The sequence below is a fragment of the Gossypium raimondii genome, chromosome 9 (assembly GCF_025698545.1).
Source record: "Gossypium raimondii isolate GPD5lz chromosome 9, ASM2569854v1, whole genome shotgun sequence".
In the NCBI taxonomy this organism is placed as follows: domain Eukaryota; kingdom Viridiplantae; phylum Streptophyta; class Magnoliopsida; order Malvales; family Malvaceae; genus Gossypium; species Gossypium raimondii.
The window spans coordinates 38,032,867-38,054,225 of record NC_068573.1 but is presented as its reverse complement, the minus strand read 5'-3'; the positions used below and the strand labels follow the sequence as shown (position 1 = coordinate 38,054,225).

At 30.5% G+C, this 21,359-nt stretch overlaps 2 protein-coding genes across 4 annotated transcripts; both read left to right on the top strand.

The window, feature by feature from the left end:
- Window positions 1-1,718: 1,718 nt before the first annotated feature.
- On the top strand, window positions 1,719-4,058 carry LOC105799488 (uncharacterized). 3 transcript variants are annotated; one of them, XR_001135589.2, is made up of 3 exons: window positions 1,719-2,611; window positions 3,454-3,518; window positions 3,646-4,058. XR_001135589.2 is itself a non-coding variant. In XM_012630080.2 (2 exons), the coding sequence occupies exons 1-2, from the start codon at window positions 1,864-1,866 to the stop codon at window positions 3,456-3,458; spliced, it is 753 nt and encodes a 250-aa protein (XP_012485534.1). In that variant the 5' UTR covers window positions 1,721-1,863; the 3' UTR covers window positions 3,459-4,058. The 3 variants fall into 3 exon arrangements, 1 of the variants encoding a protein (XP_012485534.1); XR_001135588.2 differs by having other exon boundaries at window positions 1,720-2,611; window positions 3,454-3,578; XM_012630080.2 differs by having other exon boundaries at window positions 1,721-2,611; window positions 3,454-4,058.
- A 3,230-nt stretch (window positions 4,059-7,288) lies between these two features.
- LOC105799487 (xylan glycosyltransferase MUCI21) lies at window positions 7,289-9,529 on the top strand. Its single transcript, XM_012630079.2, has 3 exons — window positions 7,289-7,756; window positions 7,838-7,915; window positions 8,120-9,529. Exons 1-3 carry the CDS (start codon window positions 7,570-7,572, stop codon window positions 9,406-9,408), a joined length of 1,554 nt encoding a protein of 517 aa, XP_012485533.1. The 5' UTR covers window positions 7,289-7,569; the 3' UTR covers window positions 9,409-9,529.
- The last annotated feature ends 11,830 nt before the right edge of the window (window positions 9,530-21,359 follow it).

The following is a 21,359-nucleotide window of genomic DNA, read 5'->3' as shown; positions in this document are numbered from 1 at the left end:
TTCATGACTAAATAACAATTTAATTTATAGATGAGTAGTACATGTTATTCTAAACCTAACTATATATGTTCAATCAATCGCTCCAGTAGCTCAACGTAACTCTTAAAAAGTTGCATTTAATACGAACAATTGTAAAGAACAATAATTGATTGAACAAGGATAAATTGTTTACAAAATTATTCATATAAGTAATAGTTGTTTTCTCATTTAATGATTAGATTGATCTAGAGTTAATTTGGTCACTTTGGGTATTAATTTAATTGAATTAAATGATGAATTCGATGTGAAGCTAAATTAGGAGATCATATTACCTAATTATTTAGAATTGAGCGAAATATAATAATTAAATTTTATGATTTTCAAAAACTAAACAAATTTCGGTCAATTTAAAGTATAAAAATTAAATCATTGATCTTTTTTTTTTAAAAGGGAAATTCATTAATTCATTCTATGAATGAGACCATACAATTCAGAGGGGAAATAACAAACACCTGTTGTAGGCTGTGAAAGGCAAGCTCTATCAACACGACAAAGACTCAGTCTCAACATCAATAAAACATTATGGCACGTTGACGATTGGCTCTGTCACAACTCAAGCATGACATATCTGAAGTGATTACAAGTACTTAATACTATAAGGAAATCAACATTGGATGGTCCAAAGCGACGGCCAAAAATCGACAAAAGAACCAACATCCACCAAATTGGAGAGAACTGTACAAAATCACCCCTAAAATCACTTGTATAAGCAATACTAAAAAAATGTACTACAAGAGCACGCAAAAAAACTTCTAAAATTGAAGACTTATTAAATAATAAAAACAAACAAATTATATATATAATTTAAGACAACACGAGTCCAAATCGACTCGTGAAATCATTTATTATTCAGAAAATGCTCTATCCACCAATTTTTCAAAAGAAACTGTTGGTGGCTGGTGGAACTTTAGCGATGACAGACATCGTCATTTGTCTATCACAACTTGTGAAGACCATAAAAATACCCACAAAATAAATATATAAACTAAAAAGAGAAAAGACACATGAATTGAATAATGAAAAGAAAGAAAGAGAGGGTTGGTGGGTGGGTGGGAGAAAAAGGTGGGTGATAGCCAACCTAGACTCATGACATTAAGTTTATTCGAACTTATAACCTCCAAACTATTGGAACTATAATAATAATAACTAAGTTAATATTTACTTGACTCATTTCATTGTTTAAATAAAGCATAAAGATAAATTTAGTCCTTAATGTGTACTCATTTTGTCATTTTGGCCCTTATTTTTTGGGGGGGGATCAACAACCTTTAAAATTTAGTCAAAAATGCTTGTTTGTTGACCAAAAAACTAATTGAACTGTTAAAATTTTAATTACATTGACATGACAACTCACGTAGCATTTTACATGTACTTCATTGCTAACATAGATAAATTTTCTAAAAAATTTTATGAAAATTTTAAAATTTGTTTATTTTAAAATATTTTTATTAATTTGTATGAAATATACATGGACTATCATGTTAGTGGCCACGTCAATATTGTTAAATATTTTAACAATTTAGTTTAATTTTCTATCTAAAAGCAAGCAATTTAATTAAATTTTAAAAGTAAAATAAAGTAAAATTCACAAAACGAGTATACCTTTAAATAATATTTAATAGGAATTGAAGAATGGGTGGAGCCGAATTAATAAAATTTGTATCAAAGATTCAACCCATATGGGCTAACAAAACCCAGTCCAAGCATTCAGTGTAAACGGCCTTTCCATTAGGCTGCTCCTACGATTGAGCCTCAGCCGGCTCCCTAACAGAAACATACTATACTTATCAGGACAGGCGAATTCAGCAACTCCACGGCCCGCTCATGGAAGAACCTGAACACCCCACCGCCTCCAAATCTCCACCATCGTCACCGCCGCAACGCCGCCAAATATGCTCTCATTGTGACCGGCCACTTCCAGTCTGCCTCTGCTACGCCCTCCCCGCCACCCCACTCCCAACCAAAACCAAAATCCTCATCATCCGCCACCCTCACGAGTCCCGGCACAAGCTCAACACAACCCCACTCATCTCCAAAACCCTCCTCAATGCCACCACCGTCTCTTCCCGCCGCCTCCTCCCTCACCACCTCCCTAACCAATCCCCACCCGCTATCTACCTCTTCCCCCCTTCCCCTACCGCACCCGCCGTCACTCTATCCCAACTCAAATCCTCTAACCTCCTCAATTACGAAACTACTCCTCTCCTCTTAATTGTTTTCGATGCCACGTGGAAACATGCCAAGGAGATGGTGAGTGCCAGTGAAGGGGTTTTGAAGGGTCTCGCTTTAAGGGTTTGTTTGGACGGAGTGGATGAGAATGTGACGGGTGGGAGTATATATGATAATGAATTGGTTTTAAGGAAAGAGCCCTTTGGTGGATGTGTTAGTACTCTGGAAGCTGTTGCTAGGTGCTTGGGAGTCATTGAGCCTAATGGAGATGAGGTTCAAGGAGTTTTGATTGGGGTCTTGAGGGAGATGGTGAGATTGCAAGCTGGGTTTTTGAAGCCTCTGAAACCTAGGCCCAAGATGCTGAAGAAGAGCAAGCATAAAGAAGAGGACAGTGATCAGCTTGGTCAGTTGATTTCTTTTCTTATTAAATTTCTTTGAATTTTGATTCAGACTTTTGAGTTTGCTACTTCTAATTTTATTTATTTTTATTTATGTTGGAGTTTTTATTATATTTAACATATTTTCTGTTTTTTAATCGAAATATGATTCTTTTGCTTAGATTTTTTAGCGACATCTGGGGATAAAAAGGGATGTATTAATGTAGTCAAAATTTATTAATTTCTTAGGGGTCTTGCTTGTATTATCCAATGAGGCTCGCTTTGGATAGCTCATAGCTAGTTCATTGTGGCTGATATTGAATGATGATAAACTCTACTTATACTAGCGAGTTGATTATTCATTTGAATTTTTGTTGAGATGATGGTAACTTGTATTTTTATGTTGTTAATTCACTAACAATGTATGTTTACACTAGTGCGTAAGTTCTTGTACTAGGAGGCAACTGCTCATTAAATACTATGTCCAGGGATAGCAACATGCTTATAGATATAAATTTTTGGAAGACATCCTTAATGCTTGCTCAAATCTTGTAAGTTCTAACTGGATTAATGACCAACTTTGATTTATACTGAAACTTGCTCTTGCTATTGCTCATATAAGAAATAAAAGAAACGTGAATTTAATGTCACTGGTATGTAGGTATTGTATGTTAATATTTCACTAGAATGGATAACTAGCATTCATTTCCCAATCTGCTGATATGTTACCATCTATGAAGACTAGAAAGTCCCTGCAAATGGGGGCAAAATTCTTCTATGCTTCTGAACTTTGATAGCAATATGTTGTTTTGGACAATGTCTTGGAATATATTCCTGTTATTAACTTTGTGAATATTTTGATTACCAGGCTAAGGTTTTCTGAAGGCAAAATGAATGCTTACACTGATGAATGAGACTTTTTGGAGTCATTAGGTTAGTAGATCAGACTTCAACTTGTTTTGGCCTACAACTTGCTCTTGAGGTCGTATCAAGGTACGGTTTGTTGGCACTACTGGTATTTTGGTCTCATGAATATTTATTGAAAACCTTCAACTGACAGTGACAATAATGGGGGTTGGGGAACCAACATGGCATGCGACAATATCGCATTGAATGAGCAGCTTTTATTACATATCTCTGAGGAAACGGTTGTGGGTGTCTGCGTTGTGTTCGAATAGCTCTATAGACTATAGTTGCTATGTTTTCCATTCTCCCAACCAAGAAGAAACCCTCAAATAAGCAAAGAATAATAACAAAGCTTTGGTTTGCTATTATTTGTACTTGATAGGGTTCTTGACTTTTCTAAACTTGTTTCAACCTTTTTCTCTGTATTAGGGATAGAAAATTGTCTTATTAGGTTTGCTAGGTAGGAAGGATTGAAAATTTTAAAGAAGTAAATATTTTCATTCATTGGTTGATAGAGTTGAAAAATGAGAGGAATTAAAATGAAACTTTCGAAATGTTTTGTTTTTATGTTGTATTTTCCCCCACTTTGACAAGAACTAATCAGCATTCATATTGTTGTTGTTGACATTTGAGATTGAGCAAAGCTTTCATGTTTTAAAAAAGGAAAAAAAATCCCATCGGCAGTGAGGAATGTAGAGAGGTTTGGTTAAGTAAATTGGGGACCATAATTGCCATCGGAAACGTGTTGAAGACGGTTGATTGATTCGCATGACCTCTCATTTTACAACCTCAACATAACCCCATTTTTCTTCATGAAAATTTCTTTTAACTTTTTCGAAATTTATTTAGTTTTTCTTCAAAATGACTCCTCTTGATTCTAAAACTCCTTATCCTTATTTCCATTGGACAACCCCAACACAAAACCAAACCCATTTATAGAGCCATAAAACCCCTGAACTCACATGCCCCATTCAAACCTCAACTTGAAAATCTCGCATCAAACATGTCTTCTTCTTCCTTGGTACTCTCGTAAATCTCACTACAAATCACTAGAGAAGAATCCATTTGTATTCCATGGCCGTCACCGCCTCAAGCACTTGAGGAGCTAGAAATCACAATAACATCAAACAGGGACGATGATCGTTGATGCTTTATATGCTTGCTTTCCTTGACAATCAATATTAGAAAATTAATAAGGCAGGTAACCTAACAAAGTAATTGACTAATAGCTATGGAAAACATATTTTTGTTTTATTTTTAATTTAATTTAATTTTTGTAATTAAAAGTTAATATAAAAATAATATTTTGTTTCATTTAATATTATTTAATACAATTTTTTAATTTTAAAAAATCTATTTTTATTTATATATTATTATAAATTTAGATTTTTTAAATTTTTAAAAAAATTTAAACCATGATGTCATCATTGTCACATGTTACTATCTGAAGGTGTCAAATGCACCAAACTTAATATAGTTACAAAAAAAAGTATCAAAACTCTCGACGAAATAAAAATTTAGGTACTAATTTAGAAAAAAATAATATAAGTACCAGAGAAAATAACAAATTTAAGGGCTAAATTAATATTTAAACCTGAAACAAACCCATCCTCAAAAAGCTACGAAAGAATTGACAGCAATGAAGTTTCCAATTTTATCATTTTCGTTATCCATGACTCCTAAAATTGGGCTTCCATCCTTGGAAAAGTGCGGTACTCACCTGGAATCGCATCTCTCAACTTCAATGTGTAAATGATCAACTTCCTATGTTGGTTTGAGTTGTATATTGGATTCATTCATCATTGTTGTGTAAAGTTTGACGGGTTGAATCAAGTGAATAAATATTTAAGGGAGTCTATCCTTAGAGTCGCGACACATTCCTATTGATATCACGATATTAGCCTTCCAATGTCGCACCGTGAATTCACAGTTATTGAATTTGTTACACTGCAACATTAAAGTCGCAACGCCAAGACTTTGCCATTGATGTTGCGACATAAAACCTTCATGGTCACGACGCCAACTAGGTAAAATTTGGAAACTCTATATTTTAATCTTTAAATGATTTCGGATTATGTAAGAGTTTTTATAAGTTCATATAAACCTTGTTTAAAAATATATGATATGTTATAATGATGTAATGAATTTATAAAATGTTGAATCGATTGAAGTTGTGATTAGAGTTACTTCGGTAATGAATATAACATCTCGTAACCTAAACATGACGACCAGGTCGAATATGAGAGGTTAAAATCTAAGGGTGAATTTGGATCGGCAGTGTGTTTACTTGCGGTAAGTGTAAAAACAACAGTGGTAGTGATATTAGATACTGTAGCGTGAGACAAAAAGTAAACTAAATACACCGCACCCAATCATCTATCCAAACTCACCCTAAATTGGTTAGCTAATCTATTATAAAACATTTGTATTTGTAACAAATCTAGGAAACCATGATAGGGACACTTTCTAAATAGGTCTTTAGAGCACTCTCTAGCCTCGTACAAATTCTCCAATTCGTGTTGCACAAAGCTAGTGTTTTATTATGTTATCTCCACTCAACCATTAAGGGTGAGTTTAAATGGGCGGTGAGTTTACTCGCGGTTAGTGTAAAAATAGCGGTGGCGGTGAGATTAGATACTGTAACGTGAGACAAAAAGTAAACTAAACGTACCGCACCGCACTCACTCGCCCATCCAAACCCACCCTAACTCTCGTTAAGGGTGTAACCACAAGCTAATGCACTGTAACAGTTTTTTATTTTATTTCTTCTTTTCATGTTCTATTTTTTTCTCCCTTTCATTTTTTCTCATTCTTCTCCCTTAGACCTAGTCTTAGCCTCTCTGACTTTACCACTGTAAAAAACCATCAACCTCCAATTTCTGATCAGAACTCACCAAATCATTGCTATTTTCCCTTCTCCTTCTATCAGTTTTGATTTCCAAGAAGCCAACCGAAAAAGTATGAAAATAAAACTAACTTCGAACCTTTCTCAACCCTGACCGCCGCTATTGGTCATTAGATCAGACAGAGACTCCGAAAAAAACTTCTCTCCACCAAGACCAATGCTTCTACCGTTAGGATCCTTGATTGGAGCTTCAAATCTTCGAAAAATTGACAAGATAAGGAAAGATGGGTTCTTATATATATATATATATATATATATATATAGTGAGTTGTGGGGATTTATCGGTATAGGTTTAGGCTTCTAATAGTTGGTGTAGGTGAGTGTGACAATGATGAGTGGTGGCGGATATGGGAGGTCAGTGATCTGTGAGGTCTTGAGATGGTGATGAGTGATGGTGAGTAGAGTGAAAGTCATAAAAGGGACTATAGGCTTTTGTTTAGATGTTTCTGAATGGCGGTTCAACGTCGGAGATGGTAGAGTTAGCAATGACAACTAGGGTTTCGAATGGAAGAAAATGGAGAAGAAAAGAAAAAGAAAAGATTTTATATTTAGTGTTTTAAAAAATTAAAAAAATATATATTGCTAGCGATGACATCAACTTAACGTTAAGTGAAAATAATATAATAAATGGATTATGTAGTAATTTTTGTAGTTACACTATTGCTAATGATAATTTTTGTAGTTTAACCTTTATATTATCAAGTCAAAAGATGAAAGTATGAAACGACCGTACCCTGTTCTTCTTCTACTGCCACATGGCTAAGCAATTACGCATTCAAAGTCAACAAAGCTTGCATGCCTTGTAAATGTGACTGAACACATCATCCAAATATTTCTCTTACTCCCATGATTCTGTTCTTCTTACACACTACAGCTTCCGTTCCTTTTCGGCCATTTTCTAGAGAATATATATATATATATTCCCCAAAGCAGAAGCGCAGAGATACACATGTGTGCCTCTCTCTTCCTAAATCTTTCTTGAAACGGGGTTTTGTTCTGAACTAGCCAACCGCACTCATTATACCAAGCAAGCTCCTTTTTCCCTATATCTCTCGTTCTGTTTTTGGGTTGAGAATCACTACACGCTACAAGGTTAAGCCCAGCACAGAAAAGCTGATTGCACAAAAGCATAAAGTACGCTTTTCTAAGAGAAAGAAAGAAATATTGGGAGAAATGGTGCATCATCATCGTTATAATCTGTTGAAAAAGGGTGGAGATGAAGAGGCCGGGACACTTCTTTTTCTTTATTACAGGAGAAGAAGGCCTAATCTTTTATCCGTTCTCTTTCTTTCTCTTCTCTCTTGTACCTTCATATTGGCTCCTCACTTGTTTAGCGCTTCTTCTTCTTTGTCTCATCTCTGTAAGCTCTTCTCTTTACTGGGTTTTGCTTATTTTTACTTTGTTTCTGCGTTTTTTTATTTCACTTCCATGGTTTTTGCAGGCTCCTTCGGTGTTCAAAATGAAGGCTTCGTTGGTAATATTGATGTAAATGCTCCACTCTGTTCCTCCATACCTAATGGTTAGTAGTGTTTCTTTCATTTTTTGTGCTTGATTTTTGCATCTTCTTGGATTTTAATCAAACAGTCGAATCTGGTTGCCTTTAATTGATTTATTTTTCTTTAATCTCTAGATTATTAAATGATCCATTTTTAAAGCAATGATATCCTTTTCTCAGAATCCACAAATGTTATTTTGAAACTTTTCTCATTTGGGCTAAATACAGGTAGAATCTGCTGTGACAGAAGCCATTTTCGTTCAGATATATGTTTTATGAAGGGTGACGTAAGAACACACTCTCCCTCCTCTTCAGTTTTTCTTTATTCATCAAAAAGCAACAATGGATTCATTAGTTATGTTTCGAGTATGATTGATGATGGAGAACAAGAGGAACATGATGAACTTCAACATGAAAGGATCAAACCGTATACCCGAAAATGGGAACCAAGTATAATGGATACCATTGATGAATTGGACCTTATCTCAAAGAGAGCAAATTTGGGTGTTCACCATCCTTGTGATGTGATTCATAATGTTCCCGCAGTTATCTTCTCGACCGGAGGCTATACCGGCAACCTTTACCATGAGTTCAACGATGGGATTATGCCTTTGTACATCACTTCACAGCATTTCAACAAGAAGGTTGTGTTTTTTATTCTTGATTATCGTAATTGGTGGGTGATCAAGTATGGTGACATCATTTCGCATCTCTCAGATCATCCCGTAATAGACTTTATCGGAGACAACAGGACGCACTGCTTTACTGAGGCAATCATCGGTCTAAGGATACATGATGAGCTCACTGTGGACACTTCATTGATGAGAAGCAATGAGAGTATTGTTGATTTTCGAAACCTTCTGGATAGAGCATACTGGCCTAGAATTAGAGGTTTGATTCAGGAAGAGGAACAAGAAACAGTAGATAAGAAAATGTCCACAAGCCCAACATCAGGATCTGTATTTGATTATCAAGCAAGGAAACCAAAGTTGGTGATCTTGTCTCGAAATGGTTCTAGAGCTATAATGAATGAGAACAGTTTGGTGAAAACATCCGAGGAAATGGGGTTTCAAGTTCAAGTCCTGAGACCTGAACGAACGACAGAGCTAGCAAAGATTTATCGATCACTTAATTCAAGTGATGTCATGATTGGCGTCCATGGTGCAGCCATGACTCATTTTCTGTTCATGAAACCAGGCTCTGTTTTGATTCAAGTTATTCCCCTAGGAACGGAATGGGCAGCCGAGACGTACTATGGGGAGCCTGCAAGGAAGCTGGGTTTGAAGTATATTGGGTATAAAATCAAGGGTAGAGAGAGCTCGTTGTTTGATGAATATGATAAAGATGATCCTGTTTTGAGAAACCCTTCGAGTTTTACCAAAAAGGGATGGGAATACACAAAGAAGATCTATCTTGAGGATCAAACTGTGAGATTAGAGCTCAGAAGATTTGGGAAGCGGTTGGCACGTGCTTATTACTGTATTACTGGAATCCATCCGCAATCTTCTCTCGAGTGACAGTAATTTTAATCATGGAACGTAATTGATCATCAATAATAGACTGGCAAGGATAACGTCATATTCTGTAAACCTTTGCTGTAGAAAATTAAACTTCAAATTGGCATGTTTATTTCGTTAAGGATTGCTAGTGTTGCATTTCATATCCTGTATTTGGGTCTTCCCCATGGCACATGGCATCCGTTGGGTGTAACATGGAGGATATTTTCCTCCTCTTTTGTGTGAAATTTTGCTTCTCAAAAAAGAAAAGAAGATGAGGAGTGGAGGGTTAGTAAAGGTAAAGCCAAATTAGTTGTCAAATGACACTGGGGAAGGGAAACTCAACTGGCCCTACTTCAACTATGGTCTCTGTGTCATTTTATCTTTTTGAAAATTGTTGCATGAATTATGGGGCCAAGCTCTAAAATTAATTTGGAAATTCTTTCTTAAAAGGAAATTTATGTTATTCTAAATTTTAAAGTAATATGAGAATTTTAAGTGCCCACAATTATCTCCCATGTTCATGCTAGCTAAACTAAACCATAATAACCCATTTTTTGGCATTCTTCAAATATTCACTAATTATAAACAAATAAATATTTAACAATAAATTTATTTGTCATTTTACGATATCAACTTTCAGCTATTAATTAAGTTTTACCAAATACTTATAAATAAACAATTGATTAAACCAGTAACTACAATCATCAATCCACTATCAACCAATTGTCAAACAGACCATAATTAAAATATGCATATTTCTATATATTATTTAAGCTAAATACCACACAATGCATAATCTTGTATTCATTTAAAAATTATGTATTTTATTCAATAAAAACAAAATGAGTCTAAATACATCAATATTGTGAACAATAAATATAAATATTTTTAAAATCAATTAATGAATTAAATATAGCAACATTTTTTTAAGTAAACAACATGTTCTGTTGTTGCGCCATTTGGGAAGTGAAAAGAGAAAGGCAAGTAAAGTATGAGGTAATGGAAATGTAGCGAAAGTAGAGGTTCTTGAGAAATGTAAAAAGAAAGACACTCAAGTTTAGGATAAAGGAGATTTAAACTAGATTTTAGACTTCAATAATTTACTACAATAATTGGTGGCTTTGGTGCAAAAGCAATTAAATTTTATTTAATCTAATACATGTTTTTTAAGGAAATATCCTGATTTTTTTTAAATTATATGAATGGTCACTTAACTATACCCATTTTAATGTTTTGGTCATCCAACATTATTATTTTTAATTTAGACATTAACATTTGAATTTGTTCTGTTTTGGTTACCGGCAGTTAAATTGATAATAATACATTTAGTCCTCAATACTTACATATTCTATAATTTTGATCTTAATTCTAAATAATTCAATAAACTTAACACTTCACATTTATAAATCCTATCAATTTGATCCTCAAACTTCCTAATCAAAGCTTTTAACTCGTAAAATAGAGACATTCTTCAAACTAATTATTTGCTCTAAGGAAATATTTTGATTTACATATTCTATTAATTTAGACTTTCCATGGTACGCTCAAAGGGGTGCAAGTTACAAAAACTTGCCAATTGAGAAAACTAGGAGAGGGTTGAGGAAGTTTGTTCATTCTTGACACTTTTTAATGAAGTTACCAACATTATCTCATGTAACAATTTCAATATATTAAGTTTTATGTTAACTTTTAGAGTTTTTGGTTATGTTGTTTAATTTAAATAAGTAATTAGGGTTTGAATATCTAACGTCAAATTTGTTTCTTCTTTAATATTGAAGTATCAAATAATTGTTGAATGAGAAATTTTGAGTAAAAAATTGGATATCTAGAATTTAAATATGTAAAATATTCAAAAAATAAAAATAAAAACACTTTTTTAATAAAATGCATATCTAGAATGAATCTGAACAATTGATTGTCCAGATTCAGATGAAACAAGACAAATGGAGATCTATTTTAGTTAGTGCAAAATTATAAAAATATATATAATTTATAAAAATATGTAAAAGTTAAAAGAAAATTTTGGTTCAGTGTTTTTGTGTTTTACGAAAGCTTGTAAAAATTGAACAAAAATCATGACAGAATTCAAAATGAATAGGGTGCCATTGTAGAGAGAGGTGAGAGAAATATAAAATAAAATAAAAACAAAAGTATAAAGTATATATAAGGAAATTAATTATTAATATTTTTATAAATTATAATTTTAAAATTTGCTGCGTCAATACACTTAATTTTTCAATTTTTACTAATCAGTCTTTATTATCGATCAATTGATGGTTTCCATTATTGGGATAGCTTAGTTGATTTTTTGGAGTCATTATAAGATAATTTATTTCCTTAAGGTTTAATTGTGTTTTTTTTAATTTACTAAGGGCATTTTTTTATCCTTAAGCCTATATTTATTCTATTTACTTTATATGTTTAATTAAATTTATCTTTAATTAACTCGTTAAGGGTTTATTTGTTTGGTGTAAAAATTTTTACGAAAATTGATTTTTAGAAAATATATTGAGTTTTTGAAAAAAATGATATTTTTCGATGTTTGAATGATTATGTATAAAATATTTTTCCATTATTTGATAAATTTTCCAAAAATTGTTTTCTATAAAACAAATACAATAGTAACAAGAAATCTTTTTCATTGATCTAGAGAAAGAAATTTGATTATTAATTAATTAATTAAATTAATAAACAATTATGATTTGAAATGATGTTTTCTATAATAATATTAAAAATAAAATTTAAGTAATATGTAACATAACTAAAAAATAATCAAATGCGACTAGAATCATATCATTCATAAAAGTATAACCCAACAACAACAATATCCATGTGCAAATGGTATGAAAAATATGAAAATGGCATGAAATTTTTTATATATAAACTTTGAAACCATGGAAATCTCAGATTTGAGATCTGAAAAAAGAAAAACAATGGCATGAAAAATGAAAAGCAGGCTCTTTTTCCTTTTGTTGGGTCTAAAAACACGGGGAAGTTGTTGTAATCTGTGTACATTGTTTTTATCAAAATGCCATGCTTTAATACGGAAAGTTGGCCTTATTGCATATATTTATCGTTTTAATGCTATTACAATATAGGGTAAATTCTATTTAAGGTCACTCTAAAATTGAGTTTGTCTTACTTTGATCACTTTAATTTTTTTTCTTCAATTTAATCACTTTAGTTAATATAATTGTTAGAACTAGTCACTACCGTTAAAAATTTCGTTAATCTATTAATAGATTGCTGACACGGCACATTTGCTAATTGAATGACGGCATGTGACACTTTTTTTTTACTTTTGACTAAAGCTTAAGGACTTTTCTGTAATTATTCCAAAATATTTTCTCTCTCTCTTCTCTCTGTCGTCATTAAACCTCTCCTTCACGTTATCCATCGTCAAGGGAACCAGTTGGTGCCAGCAATGACAGCGCCGGCAAGGATCCTCCGCAAATTGCCAATACCCACCCGTGAGGAAAGAAGCATCGTCGCCGAGTGACAACAAGAGGACATCGACGCCATCTTTGATGGCGTGTTCCTTGCCAGAGTGAATGTCGAATCTGAAGCAACCCGTTTCCCGACAACCATTATATAATTTAGGTATGGAAGGCATGTTGGATGCTTAATAAAATGCAATGAAAATAAATATTATTTGTAGAACGAAAAACTCAAGTTTTCCCTATTTCAGGTGAAGTATATACAAGATGATTCATTGATTTCTGTATATTGTAATTTTCTTTTAAGTTCATTTTTTGTAGAAACGATAACAAGCTTCTACTATTTCTATCCTCATATTCTCTTCTCTTTTGGTCTCGTCTTTTTCTCGATTCTTTTTTTCTGTATAATCAGAAATTTTTTATTTTTTGTTTTTACATATCCAATTTTGAGATATTCGTTTCAACGATCCAAAAATATCAAAAGAAAAAAGAGTGGTTTGTCTACTCTGTCCAAAAAAAAGGAGAATATACATTTGCTTGAAACAGCTCCCAAGTAATTGTTTTACGTCTTTGGGCACTCATGGAACCTTTTTTATGTCGCGCCGAAAATCTGATTGTTGCGAATAGCGTATCAAAGCCTCTTCGTCTGTTTGATCAAGATCATTAGCATTCTTGGTATTAGTATAAGTATCGGCGTTTGCCTGGTTATTAGTAAAAATCACTACATGTTTGAGTTTCTTGAACGAATTCCATGCTTTAGATGAATTTTTTTCATCTCATGAGTTTTGTTCTCTACAACAAAGCATCCAAAAACTAAGAATTTAATGGTGAATTTATCTCTTGAAAGTGATACGATTTTGTTAATCTCAGTACTCACAACTAATGTTTTTCAATTGCAGCCAAAATATTTTTGGATGAAGACGCCTAATAAAGGATAATGGTTTTTGCTCTACCCAGGGGGACTGGTCTTGCGGACTGAGGAGACTTCTACTGGTTTGTAATGTTTTTATGTTCTCTTGTCCTATATCTTAAAATAGCTTTGCCCAATTGATGCTTCTTGTTTCCCTTTTCAGTTGGTTAAATACAACAGAGAACTAGAGGTGTCCATGGGTCGAGTAGGACCCAACCAAAATTTTAGGTCCGAACTCGATCTAAAAAATAGGTTTGAAATTTTGTCCAAACCCCAGCTAGATAAAAATGCTAAAATTCGAGTTCGATTTGGCTTGCTCGTATTAATTTTTTATATGATTTTTAAAATATATATAATATATAAAAAATACTAAAAATATTAAAATTAATGTTTCCCAACAAACTAAAAATAAATTAAAAATAATATGTATACTTAAATAACACTAAGATAGGTGCAACTTAACAAGCAAATGTCTCTAAAATGGTAACAAAATTAACAATAAAACAAAAGTTATACAATATCCAAACAATAAAAATAAAATAGTAACAACATAATAGTGAAATGGTAGCAAAATAGTGAAAAAAAAAACAACAAAAACAACAATAAAACAGTAAAAAAACAATAATTTTTTTTCCATATTCGGGCCGAGTCGGGCTTAGGCAAAAAAGTCTTACTCGAGACCCAACTTATTTTCTAAACGGGCTTTATTTTTTTGCCCAAGCCCATTTTTAGGTAGGCCTTTGGGACAGGCCAATAGCCTAGCCCATGGACAGGTCTATAGAGAACAGAACAATACTAGAAGCCTCCTATATGGAACGCGCCATCGAAGGCGACATCAACATCCTCTTGTTGTCACTCGGCGGCCTCATGGGCAGCTATTAGCACCTTGCGAAGGATCTTCGCCAGCACCGTCATTACTGCCACCAATTGGTTTCTCTAGTGGTGGATAACGTGAAGGAGAGGTTTGAACTTTGAAGATGACAAAGAAAAGAGAAAGAAAAAAAAGTGAAATAATTACATAGAGGTCCCTAAGTTTTAGTCAAAAGTAAAAAAAGTATCACGTGTCATCATTCAATTGGCTAATGCGCCACATTAGCAATTCGTTAATGGATTAACAGAAATTTTAACGGCAGTGACTAGTTCGAACAATTATCTTAATTAAAGTGACTAAATTGAGGGAAAAAAAATTAAAACGACTAAAATAGAACAAACCTTATTTTAGAGTGACATTGATTGTAGTTTACCCTACAATGTATTAATTTTTAAAAGACCATATTATATTTTCAAAATTAATATATATGTAATATTTTTTAAAAAGTTTGGTGTGATATTTTTTTATATTTTTAAGTTTAATATATATGTAATGCATTATACAAGACAACAAATAAATGAATAAAAAGAATAAAACAACAAAAACAATTCGTAAAAGGCCAAAATGAAATGCAGAGATGAAATTGAATGTAATGAGAATTGAATTAGGGACTAGATTGAACATATCAAAACTGTCAGAGATTAAATTGAACAAACTCCCATTAAATTGAAATAAAATTATATATAGAATCAGGTAATTGGAAATATAATCCCAAATAACTATTATACAAAACTCTATGTTGTGTGTAAAGCATGATTTTAGTCTTTGAAAATTTTAGACCTTTCACCAAAATGTTATATTTTGGGATGCTTTGGTTGTGGTGCAAGTTGAGGTATATTTTTCTTTCTGTTATTCAATGGTGTTTTGAATGAGTTTAATGAATGGATAACAATTTCAACCAAATATTATATATAAATTAATATTGTGACTATATTTTTATGTAATTTATATTTTTAAAATATATTTTAAAATATTATATATTTGAAAGTTTCGGATTGTTTTTAAATAATAAAGATAAAAAAGATAAGAGATTGAGTTTAATCAAGTTTCTAATACTTTATTTATAAAATGCAATTCCATCATTTGAATATTTCCTTATAGCTATTTCGGATCTTGCATTTGAGTTATAAACCCATGACCTGTCAATGTAATCGTACGAAGAATTGTCAAATGCAAATTGAGTGATGGCATTGTTGTCGCCTGTCAATGAGTCTAAACAGAAGGAATTGGGATCATCACAATTTAATCTATTTTAATTTTCTTCCTTATAATACAATAGAGTGGCTCGCCCGACCCACCTCAATCAGCTCAGCTCGACATTAACTGGGCTTAGATAATTTTTTTTTGTTCTCTAACCTGCCCAAATTTAAATTAAATAGTTTAGAAATTATTTTTATTTAAATTTTGTTAGAGTTGTGTGACCCAAATTCTAAGAGATTACTTGCAAGTTAAGTTAAACAAAAATATATTTTCTTTCTAAAAGATTTAGTATTTATTAGTATAATTTATTTAGCATTTATTAACATAGCTTATTTGATTTTCTAATTTAGCCTATAAACAGGCTCTTTTACAACCTTAGAACAAGACACTCATTAGAGATTAGAACTCATAACACATTTAGAGAATTTTGTGTTTACGTTTTGAGGGTTATTTGTTTTCGGGTTTTCGGGGTTTAGTTTTTATCTCAATCTTTTGTACTCTTCGTTCTTTTACCATTATAGTAAAATTATCTTTACTCATGGTTTTTTTATTCTTTTTGGAGGGGTTTTTTCAGGTTAAATTTGTGTGTTCAATTTCTCAACTTTTTCTACTATTTTTACTTGTTCGTTGCTTAATCGGGTCGATTCCCAACAAATTTATTATTAAAATTTATAAATTAAGATTAAAAATATACTAAAAAATTTTTGGGCATAAATTTTAAAAATTAATCTAAATAAATTTAAATATTTCAGCCAATAATAGATTGTCATGAACTATTTTGGTCCAAAATAAAAGATGGCGAAATTAAATAAACATTTTGCCATCGGGCGTAAATTAAATAAAAATTTTGAATGTTTTTAATTTAATTTTAATTGTAAAATATATAAATATAAATTAATATATTTTTAATATTTTATTATTTTTAAAATAGTGATATGAGTTATTTAGATGGGTGAAGCTGGACCAAGCCCAATCCCGAGCTAAAATTTGTTTCTAAATTTGAGCTTAGGGATGTCTACTTATCAAATTACAAGATAAGTTGCTTTTTTAAATATAAAATTTTCATTACAGTTCTATTTTCACTTTCAAAATTCATTTTATTTATGAAATATTAAGTTTTTATATAATAAATACACACAACACAATTAAAAACACGATACAATTTTAAAAATAAAAAAACATAATGTAAAAAATAAAAATAATGTTAAAAATGTTTCAAACATTGAAAAAGTTTATTGTTTATAAATTTAAAGTTATTAAATTTGTACAATTTTTAATATTTTATTTTATTACAGTTTAAAAACTTTTACTACTTGAAAACAAGTTTTAAAAATCCATGATGATTGAAGTATATTCAATTTAATTAGAAATATTTTACGGATGATAATAACGATTATAATTTTTTAAAAATAATATCGATTAATTTGAAACAGTTATTATGAAGATGACAATTATCTATATCTTTTAAATATTTATCACTATTTTTATTTACATTAGTAATTATTTAATCTAAATAATTATATTTCACAACATTGGAGTAATATATTTAAAATATTACAATTTTATATCTGTATAATATATAAAACGGAATCCTTGAGAGCCTTATGGTCAATTTGGTATTCTAACTTCAATTTAAGGGTGAAATAAGAATAGATTCCGTGGTTCCATTGATTCGGATTAAATAATAAATTAATGAATCTCTTTCTTTTTGCCATTGGGTTTTTCAATTAAATTCTTCATAATACTTATAATGATCAATTTTCCAAATATCTCATTTGTTTTCATATGCTCTAAGCATTGGGTCGGATAAACCTTAATTTATTGCTTCTTCTCCACTAATAACGCTTATCCCTTCAACTCGTTCTAAAAAGTAGGATTTTGCGTAATAAGTTTTTGATATTCAACAATTCCTATTAAAAAAATAATCACATAAATCCAAATATTTATCTATCTACCGTAAGGCAGATCGGCCACCACTCCTCTGATACGAAAATAATTATGCATCATTCTCATACCGATGGTAACTTTAAATAGATCACATACTAATTCTCTTTCTCTGAAAATATAGAAAAAGGGAATCGGTGCACCAATATCTACCATAAAAAATCCAAGTCATAATAGAGGAGAAGCTATACGACTCAACTCCAACATAATTACTATGATATAGTTGACCCTTTTAGGGATTGGAATATTCCCGGATTATTCCGATTTATGTACAATTATTGTTTATGTGAATATATAATATTTTCAACTCCCAAATAAAGTTATTGGAGTAAAAAGTTTAAGATAATTTATTTGAATTTAATATTATATCTAATTTATCTATTTTAATACTAAGTATATTTATAATAGTAACTCCAAACATTCTCCTCTCACAAACATTAAATAAAAATATTTCCTATTAGAACTCATCTCTATAAATTAATTATTTGCACAAAGGGTGAAGTAAGAAAATTTTTTAGGAAGGTCAAAATTAAATTATAATTTTATGATTGTAAAAATTTAATTTCACGATTTTAATAATCTGTATTTTTAATTTTTAAAATATTAAATTAAATTTTATTATCTTTAAGAGGGCAAAGCATGATTCTATTTTTATTAATTTAAAATTTTTCATTTTAACGTCTATGTAGAATTTGGTACCAGAAGAAGATAGAACATCAAGGAGACCTACAACTAAATCTTCATCTGAACCAGTAGATTTCTGCAATGTAGATCCTACGTTTGTAGTGTAATTTTTTTAAAAAAAGGTTATTGTAATTAGTTTTTTATTTCATAAATTATGATTTTTGATATTATTGTAGTTAAAACTTAGTTTTAGTAAATATATTAAAAATCCCTTAAACTATTATCTTGGTTTAAACAAGCTCTTATACTATTTTTGTAGTTAAATAAGCTTTTAATTTATAATTTTATTCATAAAAGTCTTTGATTTTAATATTTTAAAGTAAAAATATTTTAAAATTTTAAATTAATTTTCATTTTAGGTTGATGCTAATTTGATTATAATAATTTATTAAATAAAAATAAAATAATATTATCTGAAAGTAAAATAAAATAATATTCTAAAATTTCTTCAAAGTGTTTCTATTGCATCAACAAGAAATTAATATAAAGATCTTGGAATTCAACATAACTTTACTTTAATATTAAAATCAATGGGTTTTATGGGTAAATATTATAAAATAAGGGTTTATTTAACAATAGAAATAATTTAAGGGTTTATTTAAACAAAATATAGTAATTTAAAGGTTTGTTTACTGTATTAACACTAACTTTTTTAATTACAGCTTTTCAATAATCAGGACACTTTTTACAAGGTAGAGCTAGAAAATGAATGTTCAAAAATATAATCCTTTTTATATTAATTATTTTAGTTAGGTAAAAATAATAATATTTAAATTTTAATTGAATATAATTAATTTTTTTGTAAAAGTTCTTTTAATTAAAATTTAGTAATTTTTTTTAATTATTTGGGAGTAGATCAGTTAATGGGCCGGGTTGGGAAGGCCCACCCAAAAAGTGGGACAGTTCGGGTAAAATTATAAGCTCGAAAAATGGGATTGAGCAAAAAATTAAGACCCGTTTAAAAAACGAGTTGGGCCACATGTAAGCCTTTTTTGGCCCGAGCTTGGCCCAACCCTAATATGAAAAAAGCTATTGTTTTTTACTCTTTTTTTTTTACTGTTTTCTTGCTATTTTCTTTTTGTTTTTTTCACCATTTTGCTACAATTTTATTATTATGTTGTTACTATTTTGTTATTGTTGTATAACTCTTGTTTTATTGTTAATTTTGTTACTATTTTAGAGACATTTGCTTGTTAAATTGCACCTATCTTAGTGTTACTTAAGCATACATATTTTTAAAATTTTATTTTTAATTTGTTGAGAAATATTTATTTTAATATTTTTAGTATTTTTGATATATTATATATATTTAAAAATAATATAAAAGAAAATTAATATGGCCGGGCCAGGATTGGAAAAAAATTTAAACCCATTTTTCGGATCAGACCGAGCCCAGACCTAGCACGCGGGCATAAAATTTTGGTTGGGCCCGACTCGTCCATGAACACCTCTATTTGGGAGAATGTGCATTAATATAAAAAAAATGATACAATTAGATTTTTTTAGACTTACAAAATTGAAAACATATGATAACAAATCCAATTGTATAGTGATTCATATAAAGAACAATCTATGCAGAATCGGAAGAGTTGGAAATCTGCAATATGATAACAAATCCAATTGTATAGAGATTGATATGATAAATGTAACTATCTGATAGTTAAGGGTGATGAAAAATGTAGTTTTGAGACTCTGTTTTCGTAAATTGGATTCGTAAATATTTACAGAGTTATATTTGAGGCGAATTAAATTTTGGATAAGTAAATTTCATAAAATTAGGAGTTATTAATGTACGGGGATTAAACCGTGAAAAGGTTAAAAGTTGAATTATAGATTAAATTAAATAAAAGAGACTAAGGTAGCAATTATACCATAAATTAAATGGTTGGGTGATGACCGGGCATGGTTTAATGATATATGCATGTGTATATTATATATATATATATATATGTTATATTTATAAGTTAACTAAAATAATAATACATAATGGTAATAAACAACCAAAACCATTTCTTTCTTTTATTTTTACATGCAAAACCGAATTGAGAAAGAAAGAAAGGAAGAAAACGCACGGGACATAAGGGTTTTAGGCATTCAAGCTTTAATTGGTTAGTCAATTTAATCCATTTTCTTGTAAATTTTATAGTTTTGGAATTCCGGTACTTAGAACTAACTGACCCATATTATAATTTTTAGCGTTGTTTAAGATTTTGGATGTTTCCATTGTTGAGTAGTTAAATCATTAATGGTTTATTTGATAGATTTTAAAGTTAGGAGTGAAAAAGGACTAAATAGTGAAATTAATTTTTGATTTTGAGCAATAGGGACTAAATTGTGAAAAATTCAAGATTGAGGGTAGAATTAAAAATAGGGAGCTAAATTTAGCTTGGAATGAAATTAGTATAAAAATTGGAGGTTAAAAGTGAAGATTCAATTAGTCTCGATTTAGGGACTAAATTGAAGATTAAGCAAAATGTAATATAAAATTTGAAATTTAATGAAAATTTAGTTGTGTATTATTGATATATTTTAATTATTTTATTCATAACGAACATTGTTCCAGAATCCTCGAGTAAGAAGGGAAAAGACAAGGTCGATGTTGAGTAGCTCGGAATATACGGTTTGTATTTCTATAATCCAAAACAAATTATAAATTATTGCATATTGAATTGTTTGCATATGGTAAGTATTTGAGGTGAACATTCTTGTATTTTGGGATGAGTTGAATCAATTGATTATTAGACTGAATTAATTACGAATATTAAGAAATGTAGTGTTTTTATGAATATTGATTGGAATATGTATATTAAGAAAAGTTGGTTGCCATCAAATTGAATATATGCTTATATATGAGAATGTAAATATATGAAATTGAGACATTGGTTGTTTTGAAAAGTGAAATGAAACCCTGTTAACTGTTTCA